Source organism: Rhincodon typus, chromosome 20, assembly GCF_021869965.1.
Source record: "Rhincodon typus isolate 14 chromosome 20, sRhiTyp1.1, whole genome shotgun sequence".
Lineage (NCBI taxonomy): Eukaryota > Metazoa > Chordata > Chondrichthyes > Orectolobiformes > Rhincodontidae > Rhincodon > Rhincodon typus.
Genome location: NC_063351.1, coordinates 46,935,892 through 46,947,881, shown reverse-complemented (window position 1 = coordinate 46,947,881; position 11,990 = coordinate 46,935,892). Strand labels below are relative to the sequence as shown.

Sequence of the window (11,990 nt, the reverse complement as noted above, 5' to 3'; positions counted from 1 at the left end):
AGCAGTGGCCCCAAAACAGATCCTTGAGGTACACCACTAGTAACTGAGATCCTTGAGGTACACCACTAGTAACTGAGATCCTTGAGGTACACCACTAGTAACTGAAATGTTTGTGATTTCAAACAAACCTCTTGGACCAAAACTCCGTGTCGAATGACTTCTGACATTGTCCATCCCAGTCCAACACCAGCACCTCCACATCATAACTAATATCACTGGAACGGTTCAAGGTAGGAAGGAAAGGATGGAAGGATAGAATGGCAGGTAACCAATGGAGGGTAAACACAGAAGTTGCTGGAAAAGCTCAGCAGGTCTGGCAGCATCTGTGAGGAGAAGTCAGAATTAACGTTTCGGGTCCAGTGATCCTTCCTCAACTCTGATTTCTCCTCACAGATGCTGGTAGACCTGCTGAGCTTTTCCGGCGACTTCAGTTTTGTTTCTGATTTACAGCATCCGCAGTTTTTTTTGGTTTTTAACTGATTGAAGGTGTTAATTGTGGCTCAGTGGGTGATACACAAAAAGCTGGATGGTTGTGGATTCATGTTCCTTTCAGGATCTAGGCAGACGCTCCGATGTATTGTTGAGGAAGTCCTGCACTTCAAATGAGACATCAGATTGAAGCTTTGAGTGTCCTTTCAAGTGTAAGTAATAAAAAAAATCCCTTCTTGTCACTACTGAGAGCTCTTCTTTATCAGTTTACAGTTAGAGGTGGATTATAACCACTCGTGTTGCTTTGCTGAATTCGGTGGACAGTTTTGCTTTAATAAGCCTGGTTACGATAGCAATTTACTGAGACCAGCCCAGTCTTGTGACTTAGGATGGAGGGTTTTCTGTCAATACTGCAGAAATTCCAGCAGCCTACAATAGATCAAAACCCTGATTATATCACAATTCTAAGATTAGATTTGACTGTTCACGTCACCAAGAACTGTAGAGCATTTTAACAGTAAACAGCCATGTACAACACCCATCCTGTTTGAAAAGGTCACTGTCCTGTTGCCAACACTGGCGTTAGCCTGGACTGCTAGTCGGGAAATAGGCATTAAGTTAGCATAGCTGCCTGGAAGCTTACTGCACAAGCTGAAGAGAGATAAAAAGTAGAAAAAGTTATGTTGCAGTTGTATTGAACCCTGGGCAGAACACACATGGAGTACTGTGCTCAGTTCTTACCCATATTAGAGAAAGGATACTGAAAAACACTGAAAACATGCAGGAAAAAGTTGCAAGGGCATTGCTAGAATTGACAGAGAGAGTCATAGGTAAGTTTGAACAGATGAGGTTCTTTCCTTTAGAATGAAGAAGTCGAATGGGACCTGACTGACTTACTGTACAAACAGCCAACATGGACTTGATGGGTCCAATGGCCTCCTGCTATGCCACGATGTCTCAACGACTCCATGTGGCCTTTTTATTCAATAACAGGATGTGGGCTTCACTGTTCAAGCCAGCATTTATTATCCATCCCTATGTGCCCAGAGGGTAGTCAAGAGTTGATCACATTGCTGTGCATCTGGAATCACATGCAGGTAAGGACAGCATTTTCCTTCCTTAAAGGATGAGTTTTTCCAACAATTAACAATGGTCAACATTAGACTCTTAATTCAATTACTGAACTCAAATTGCACCATCTGCCACAACAGGAATCAAATCCTGATCCCTAGAACATTTGATTTGATTCATTATAGTCACTTGTTCCTAAGTACAGGGAACAGCTTTGTTTTGCAAGCAGTACAGGAAGATCATAGAAAGCAAGGACATACAGATCATAGACAGAGCGAGGCATACAGGTTTTACCACATAAGACATGCTCAAAGCAAGATTAACATTATTTGAAGTTACAGAAGTCCATCCAGTGGGCTAATAACAGCAGGGAAGAAACTGTTCTTGAACCTGTTGGTGCATGTGTTCAAGCTTCTGGAATCTTCTGCCTGATGGAAGAGTGCATTACCAAGGTGGGAGCCGTTTTATGATGTTGGCAGCCTTTCTGCGGCAACGAAAGTGTAAATGGAGTCCATGGATGGGAGGTTGGCTCCTGTGATAGTCTGGACTGTGCACACCACCTTCTGTAATTTCTTATCGTCCTGGACAGAGCAGTTGCCATACCGGGCTGTTATGCACCCGGACAATATGCTTTCTACGGTGCATCTGTAAAAGTTGGTGAGTGTCTTTACAGACATGCCAGATTTCCTAAGCCGCCTGGGAAACAGGAAGCGTTGCTGTGGCTTCTTGACCATCACATCTATGTGGGAAGTCCAGGATAGTTTGTCGGTTATCGTCACTCCTAGGAACCTGATGCTCCCAATCCTCTTAACCTCCGCTCCATTGATGCAAATGAGAGTGTGTCCTCCTTTCTTCTTGAAGTCAATGAACAGTTCTTTAGTTTTGCCAACATTGACAGAGAGGTTGTTATCATTGCACCATGACACCAAGCCATCTATCTCCTTCCTATATTCTGACTAATAGCTGTTTGATATCCATCCTACCACAGTGGTGTCACAGCAGACTTGTAGATGGCGTTTGTTTGGAATTTGGCTACACAGTCATGGGTACACAGAGTACAGTAGGGGGGGCTGAGAATGCATCCTTGGGGGACTCCAGCGTTGAGGTTTATCATGAAGGATATCTTCACTGACTGTGGTCTGTGGGTCAGGGAGCCAAGGATCCAATTGCAGAGGGCAGAGCCGAGACCTAGGTCTTGGAGTTTTGAGATTAGTCTGGAGGGGATTTATGGCGTTGAAGGCGGAGCGGTTGTCGATGAGTAGGAGCCTGATGCAGATATCCTTGTTGTCCAGATGTTCCAGGGATGAGTGTAGGGCCAGGGAAATGGTGTCTGCTGTGGACCTGTTTCGCCAGTCGGCAAATTGCAGGGGATCAAGGCAGGCTGCCAGGCTAGCATTGGTGTGGGCCATGACCAGCCTCTTGAAGCACTTCATGAATCTGATGGTCAGAGCCACTGGATGGTAGTGATTAATGTACATTGCATGTGCTTTCTCTGGTACTGGGATGATGGTGGTCTTCTTGAAGCAGGTGGGGACTTCAGCTTTTGGAGGGAGAGGTTGAAGATGTCGGTGAATACCTCCACCACACAGGATACGAGTGCATGACTGGGGCCTCCATCTGGGCCATTACCTGAGTCTCTGGATTAATTGTCTAGTGATAATACCATTCAGTCATCACCTCTCTCCGACAGGAATCTTTAAAATTATACTGGAATTTGTTTGGCTAGATGTAGATAGAAAATTTATACTGATTAATTTATTGTTGTCACATGTAATGTTTTCACTCATGGGAGACAAAACCAGGGACAATAAATAAGACAGGCACAGGTAAGCTACAGGGTGGTCAGAGCATGGAACTCACTCCTCACTGAGTGGTTGAAGTGAGCATTAGATTCATTTAAGGGAAATACAGACATGTACAAGGGAGAAAAAGAGATGGAAGGGTATGACCAGGTAAGGTGCAGGAGTTTGACAGGAAGCTCGTGTGGTAAATAGACATTTGCACAGATCAGATTCCGTACTGTACAGCCCATGTACGTTACTTTTAGTTTTATCATTAAGGTTCCAAATGATTTAGCCTCCGCCACCTCTGCTGATTGATACTGTGTTGGCAAACCACTCACTGATCGTCACTTAGTCCCCTGGGAGGGGCAAAGCAATACCAGAGACATGACTTTCTCTGCAATTATTCCTTTTTCTTTCCTTAGGGGATGGGGGCTCCCAGTGACCAATTGGCCACTCTCCAGTTTGTTGGTGTTAGGATCATGCTTCAGGGTGTTTGAATGGTCAGTCTATTATTCTCTTATGTACTCTTGATGCATGGGCATTTCATATGCAGATTATAAATCCTGCCCTTGTAATATTCCTACACTCTGAAGACACAGAATCATATGTATGGTTACAACCTCACACAGGTTAACAACTCTCCAGGACCTTGTGCAAACAGGTTGCTATACCATGAAGTGCATCACAAGATAGATCAATTACAACAGCTCCTTTTCTAACAGGGATTATGAGACAATGATTAAAGCAAAGAATACGGACTTCTCACCAGCTCTAACAGTGAAATCTGTTACAAAGACTCTCCCACAACTAGAGCAAAGCGAAGATGAATCAGTCTAACCAGACTGGCTTTGTCCTGATGGGTTTTCATTTCATGAAACTTTTATATGAAATTAAATACCCACAAAGGCCATTATTCAAGTCCCGTGAAAAGGAACATCAGTTTTCAGCAAAACTGTTGTTTTCCTTTAATAGTCAGAAACCAGGACGTCAAGCTGCCTGGAAAAGCTTATATAATTTACACTTCACAGTGGCAGAAAAATTGGGAGCATTAACTTAACATGAAGGAGTGAAAAACATCCCCAGGAATGCTAAAACAAAATCAAAAAAAATGTTAACACATCAAAACAGAATGCACGTGGAGATTAGACTGCCACAGAGTGGGTGAGGTTTCAAACAACTTTTACAAGCCTTTAAAACTCAGCTGTTACAGTTTATGATGTCATTTGAACCCCTTCAACAGGTTACACCCCAGTGATGGCATTCCAAGCTGGCTGTCATTCTCTGTGAAAAGGAACAGAACAAACTGCCATTCCCACTCGCTCAGGAGTATAACTGAATCACTGTTCCACTTAATATTAATTCTTGAGTTTTAAGAGATGATCTTGTTGAATTCAAATCAGGTTTCACGGGCTCCGCGTCTTTGCTCTTCAAGTACACTGTACTTAAACAAATTTAGTGGCTTTGTGGAGGTTTTATTCAGCTTTTGCTCCTTGATAAACCACCATTATCTCACTGCTTCAATTCTCCAATTCACATATAAATATACAATGCTAGGAAAGTAATTACTATCTAAAATGTGAACCATCTTTTCTGTCATTGTCGGGCAGAAAAATCTAACCTTGTGTATGATTGAAATTTATCACATTCATGGGGAGCTTGACAGATAGACTGTTTCTCCTTGTTGGAGAGTCCAAGGACCAGATATAAGGGGGTTGCCTATTTATGACAGAGGTGAGGAGTAATTTTTTTTTCCTCTCAAAGCATAACAAATCTGTGGAACTTTTAACCATAGAGAATTGACGAGGTTGGGTCATTAAGTTTATTTGAGGCTGTGATAGACAGATTTTTAACCAGAAAGAGAGCCAAGAGTTATAGCAATGAGGCTGGGAAGTAGAATTGAGAATTATCAGATAAACCACAATCTCACTGAATGACAGGTCAGAATTGACAGGCTGAATGGCCTATCTCTGGTTCTACACCTTAGGACAGGAAGCAGCATCGTTCAACAATTGAGGTATTCCTCACATTCATAACTGCACAGTTAGTTCTTCAATCACCCACATTTTCTTTGTGCATAATAAAAACCGAAAGAACTGCGGATGCTGTAAATCAGGAATAAAAACAAAGTTGCTGGAGAAGCTCAGCGGGTCTGGCAGCATCTGTGAAGGAAAAAAACAGAGTTAACGTTTCGGGACCCTTCCTCGGGTCATTGGAGCCGAAACGTTAGCTCTGTTTTTTGCCTTCACAGATGCTGCCAGACCTGTTGAGCTCCTCCAGCAACTTTGTTTTTATTTTCTTTATGCATGTTTTCTGCCAGCTGTGTATGGAGTAATTAAATCTCATTTTCAGCACCTGAACAGGGACTAACCTGATTACAGAGTACAGTACAGGAAAGGTGAGGACTGCTGGGGAGTGGGGGGCGCGGGGGCTGGTAGTGATGGGGGGATATCAGCTGTACGAATGGATGAACATTGTGATGCTAATGCATTCAAGGAGCTGAGTGTGATTATGGCTTTAATCCTAATAGATGCTCATTTTACTGAAATGAAAACCTCTACCTATAAGCAACAGCGAAGGGCTGGGGATGGACGGAGCGGTGAGAGAGGGTGATGAGGTGGTCCAGAAGAAGAGGGATGTCATCTTGGAGAAGTGCTACACTGGGGGAGGAGAGAAGAGGTAAGGGAGTGATGAGTGATTGATAATAACCACAGGCATATTGGTTTTCAGCAAGTTAAATGTAAAGTTTAGCTTTCTTATTTTTATTCACTCAAGATGTGCACATCACTGACCAGAACATCATTTATTACCCATTCCTAATTGCCCTGAAGGCAAATAAGTGTCAGCCATATTGCTTTGCACATAGGCCAGACCAAGTAAAGATGGCAGTTTCCTTCCCTAAGTTAGTGAACTAGATGGTTTTTTCTGACAATCGACGGTGATTTCTTGGTCATCGTTAGACTCCTAATTCCAGATTTTTATTGAATTCAAAGTCCGTCATCTGCCAGGTCCCCAGAAATTTACTTGGGTCTCTGAGTTAACATTCTAGCGATAATACCACTCCCCAGAGAGCCCAAAGGTGTGCAGATTAGGTGGACTAGCCATAAGGGACGCATGGTTACAAGGATAGGTTGGGGAGCTCTTTGGAGGGTTAGTATGGACTCAAATGGACAAAATGGCCTGCTTCCTCACTGTAGGAATTCTATGATTCTACGAGAGCGGGAACAGGGTACTGAGTTGGATGATCAGCCATGGTCATACTGAATGGTGGAGCTGGCTCGAAGGGCTGAATGGCCTTCTCCTGCTCCTATTTTCTCTGTTTCGTTGACGAGAGGGACTCCTCCTAAAGGGTCCAAATTTAGCCTTGGCCTCACAAGCAGACAAAGATCATCTCACCCAGTACAGATTCATTGACATGCCTCTGAGAGATTCTGATATTCTAACCATCCTGAATCCGTGGATGTTGAGCAGATTCTGCTGCTAGTGGCAGCATTTCCGTGACTTTTTGAGTTTATTTATTGACCTTTTTTTGAGCCTTCCGTAAGAAGTGAAGATGGAATCAGAATGCAGATCCTTTATATTTGTAGCCATGAGTGACTTTGTGCTCACGGTATAAGCCGTGGCTCTGCCACATGACATCCTGGCTGAGACTTCTGGTTTGACCCCAAACCCACAACGTTCTCCCACCTTCACGCTGCCAATGACCAAACTGTGGCCACCTCCCCCCACCCCCAAAATGGAGATCAATCGGCAATCTGCGCTTTATTCAACCACAAGAGACAGCAGGACCCTCCAGGCTGCACACCTTTTGTTCCCACACCCCACCCAAACAATGGAAAATCCAGGCCAAACTCTGCTCGCTTGCCTACCATGCCTCTTCACGGCACTTCTACACAAGCCTTCAGGACTCAGAAGCCCTCTGTGGGGTCAAGTCCGACCGCGCCACAGGATGAGCGGTGAAGAAAGACAACAAGGCAGCTTCTGTTAATTGTACCACAGGGACATAAATGGACACATCAACAACTTTTCCCTGTCCCAGCAAAGCAGTGAGAAGGAAAGGCAACTTCGGAGAGAATTTTTTTTAAAACGATGTGATAAACGCAATGAACTCTGGAGTGACTGAATAGTTATTTTTGGAGACAAAGCTGGTATCCACATAGCAACAATCCTAGATCTTGCCTGCCAAGAGCTGAAGAGTGATCAGTAACACCTGGGTGCGGCTTGATCTGTGACTTGTTTGAACAAGTCTCTTTGCAAAACATTGGTATCTCTCCCCGCAGACTGAACACTTGACTTAACAGCAAGATTGCTTTAAAAAGAAACACCCTAATCGTCCAGGAGGTACTTTCTGTGCCATGGTAACATTTGACAGATTGGTGTAAATTGCTAATCAGATTGATATTTGGGAGTATTACATTCACGTTAAAAAGAAATCCAATTTTAGTTTGTTGGCATGAGGATCTTTTAAACACAATGAGCAGATCTCATCCTGTGAAAGATACCCGAGTAATATCCAAAAAGAGACAAGCTCGCTGACTTTTCATCATTCACTGTCACCTGCAGAAAGATTCCCCAGGCAAATGAGGAAAATATGTTGGCCAGATCCATGTCTGTGCGTATTGACCAAGCAGCACTTGTTCCTACAGTGGATATTACGGCCAAAAATCATCAAAGGTCTGTAGCCCCAGGCAGTCATACCTTTGCAGGAAATTCTGAGCTGCAAGCTATTCACCTGCTTTAAAAAAACAACCAACTGGCTGGCGTATGTCAAAAAAGTGGTTTTATAGAAAAGACTAAAGCTTTGTCTGGGGGGGAAGACGATGGCCTAGTGGTATAATCACTCGACTATTTATTGAGAGACCCAGGTATCATCCTGGGGACCTGGGTTCGAATCCTACTATGGCAGATGGTGGAATTTAAATTAATTTCCAATCTTAAAAAATCTCAAATTAATGGTGACCATGGATCCATTGTCGATTGTCAGAAAACCTCATCTGGTTCACTAATGTCTTTTAAGGAAGGAAACTGCTATCCTTACCGGGTTTGGCCTACTTGTGACTCCAGACAAACAGGCAATGTGCTTGACTCTTAACTGCCCTCTGGGTAGTTAGGGACAGGCAATAAATGCTAGCCTAGCCAGAGATGCCTATTTCCATGACTGAATAAAAGAAATCCATAAAAAAAACTGGTACAAAGTTTGTATGGTATTCGTTAGATTTCATGGTCATTTTATTTCAGGGGTCAGTAAACAAATAATCAGATTAATCAAACTCAATTTTACAACAGAATTTCTGTTAATACTTGAATGGCTAGTACCACCATAATGAAGCCAGTACCAAATAACTCATAACTATTGAATACTAGAAGTTCATACAAGGTACAATGTGACAGATATCCTGGAATCCAGGGTATTCGTTGGTTGAATCTGTTACAGTAATTTTAATTAACCTGTTCAGATATTATCTGGGGCAAGTCAGACTTGAACTAGGGCCTCCTGGTTCAGAGGTAGGGAAATGTGCCATAAGAGCCCTCTCTGAAATCCAGGGATTTTATTGAATTCAAATTTCAGCATCTGCCTTGGTGGGATTTGAAGTTATGTCCACAGAACATTAACCTTGGGTTCTGAATTACTAATGTAGTTACAACACCATTACGCTATCACCAACTCCCTGGAATACAGGGAGATACATCCGAAACATTACTATTTGTAACTGGAGAAAGTGTGACTTGAACACAGGCCCCCTGGCCCAGAGGTAGGGACACTACCTACTGTGCTACAAGAGCAGTCTGGATACCAAGGACTATCGACCAATAAACAGCCTACACTTGGAAAGAGAAAATTAAGACAGAAAGAGATAGGGGAGGGCATTATGCCAGGAAATAGTAACAAAAAGGGGCGGCACGGTGGCTCAGTGGTTAGCACTGCTGCCTCACAGCACCAGGGACCTGGGCTCGATTCCACCCTCAGTCTGTGTGCAGTTTGCACATTCTCCACGTGTCTGCGTGGGTTTCCTCCGGGTGCTCCGGTTTCCTCCCACAATCCAAAGATGTGCAGGCTAGGTGGATTGGCCATGCTAAATTACCCATAGTGTTCAGGGATGTGTAGATTGGGTGGGTTATAGGGGGATGAGTCTGGGTGGGATGCTCTGAGAATTCGTGTGGACTTGTTGGGCCGAAGGGTCTGTTTCCACGCTGTAGGGATTCTATTCTAAAAATGTGACAACAACAATAATGACTTGCAAGTAAGTAACTTAATTAAAAGTACCTTTAAGTTACTAAAGCAAATCAATGTGCTCTGAAGATCTAAATTTAAACTGGAGAGATGAAAGAGTATGTGCATTTGATTCCAGTATTTAAAAATCATGAAAGAAATTGGTGAGGCATGTTATGGGTAATTCTGACCTGATAACTTAAGGGCTCATAATAATTACTAGTTCACCAAATAGTCACAGCAATTGCTAAACTAGTTCAAGTATTCAAATAACTAATGGGCACATTCCAAATTCAGTAAAAGGAAGCTGGCTGGATGTTGAGAAAGTAATGAGAATTAAGTAAGTGCTTAAATAACAGTGGTCTGCCAAAACGGAACGGTTTTATCTAAACAACCAGTCTACCATTTTGGTCCATTACCTCATCAGAAGACTCTCTTCTGTTTAACCAAAGATGGACCTGAGCTATCTACAGATTCAAATGGTGTTTTTTTAGATACTTACTCATTCCTGGAGCGGCCATGGTAACTCTAGAGATTACCACTTGTGTGATACCCTTTACGGCAGCAGTCTAAAACACAACAAGACATAGATGCGTCAGCAATGGAGAAATCAAACAACAGGCCTGTCTCCTACTTTGTAATCTCTATTAAGATCATATAAAAACACACAGAGAAAGGTTATTTCCTAGTGAATAAACATGCTAGATTGTCAACTCTGATGGGAGGCTTATGACAATGGTGAAATCTAACATACATCCAACATCTCTGAACACTGGTGTTTATTTGCTTAACTTAACTTAAGGAAGCAATTTATAGCTGGTGTATACACATTTGAATAGCTGCTAACAAAACGAAGCTGAGCCTTTGGGAGAGGCTCGTCCATTCTGTCATGTTAGAAAGAACAAAAGTTCTTAACAAACTACTGCACAGTTCTGTTAACACATGCTCGCTTGTGCATCGTCCAACAACAAATGGAGCAGGAAAAATCTGGGAGGATTTGCGTTTGATCCATGGTCTGTATTGAGTTTGTTAATCTCAGGGCAAAGCTAAATTTTTGGTTCTAGAATTAACTTCCATTTCCCACACCCACTCTCCACTCTCTCTCCTACTGGGTTTGAGAGAAGGGAATACACAACCAGACTGAATTTCTGTCTTTACCACCTCCCCAAAGTGCAAATGGATGGTGGAGGTGGAGATGAGACAGACAAGTGGGCCACCTTGCTCTTCCATATCAGACCAACAAAATGCTTAAATAAAAACACCAAAATTCTGCCTTCTTTTCCTGAAGGTGTAGACTCAAGCTGCGATAGATTTCTATGTCTGTGAGATGTCATCTGTTAACCTCACCCACATGGGTATTCTTCATAATCGAGGTTACACAGTTGTCAGGTCAGACTAACCTATTCATGCTCAGCCACGATTACAAATGGACTACAATGGCTAATTTTTCTTCTGTCTGTCAAAAGTGCTACTGACAGAACTCTACTGCGATGCATATACCTGAAGAGTTTGATGATTCCAGCCAAGTCCAGGTGATTCAAGGAAGAAGAATACAAATTAAACATATACAGTTTTAAAGGGGGTACGGGGTAGGAGATTTGGGGATATATATTTGCAGATTAATGAAGGGTGCAGGGCAGGTTGAAAAAGTGATGAAGAAAACATATGACCCTGTGTCTTATTAATAGGCTCAAAGGCAAGGAAGTCATGGTGAATGTTTATAAAAGACTGCTTTGATCTCAACTGGAGCTCAGTGTCCTAATCTGGGTACCAAACGTAAGGAAAGTTGTGAAGACTTCAGGAAAGATTCACAAGAATGATTCCAGGGACGAGGAGTTTGCTTCTTGGGGATACATAACTTAAAACATTGCCAAAAGGAGACAGGTAGGCAAAGCTTTGATTCTTGAACATGTCAGAACTCATCAGGGTGCAAGAAATAGACTTCAAGTAAAAAGGGTTGCCATTTTAAACAGTATGAGAAGAGGATGCTGATTGGTTGAGCCATGTGGTCAATATGAAAAGCTGCAACTTCTGGTCTTCTTTTAGCAATGTTTACTTTCAGTTTTATCAATAGATTGGAGAAGCTGTAGGTGGTGTCCTTGGCAAAGAGATAATTAAGAGGAGAATTGATAGAGGTGTTCAAAGTTATGAACAGTATGAACAGCGATAGAGAGAGAGACACTGTGTCAATTAGCAGAGGGATCGTGCCACAAAGAAAGTTGATGTAAAGTGACTAGTGAAGGAAACAACAGCAACATGAGGAAATATTTTTTCTTATGCAATGAGTCTCTGGAATGCACAGGCTACAGATTCAATGGTGGCCTTTAAAGAGAATTGGATTATTATCTGAAGAGAGAATATTTGTTGAGTTACAGTGAATGACAGGGAAGTAGGACAAAGTAAGTTGCTCTTGCACAGAGTTGACAAGCCTATTGGCCTCCTCATCAGCTCTAACCAAACTAAAGCTTCTATTAAATCAGAGATAGTAGGAACTGTAG

At 42.6% G+C, this 11,990-nt stretch overlaps 1 protein-coding gene across 6 annotated transcripts in view; it reads right to left on the bottom strand.

Annotated features, from left to right (window-relative positions):
- The window catches only part of LOC109924454 (sideroflexin-2-like), a 42,804-nt gene extending 32,748 nt beyond the window's left edge, over nucleotides 1–10,056 (bottom strand). For all 6 annotated transcript variants that reach the window (XM_048608989.1, XM_048608987.1, XM_048608988.1 and 3 more), the window contains exon 1: nucleotides 9,995–10,056. In XM_048608989.1, the coding sequence (XP_048464946.1) occupies nucleotides 9,995–10,013 (19 nt within the window). In that variant the 5' untranslated portion in view covers nucleotides 10,014–10,056. The remainder of the gene's footprint in view (nucleotides 1–9,994) is intronic.
- Nucleotides 10,057–11,990: the final 1,934 nt, after the last annotated feature.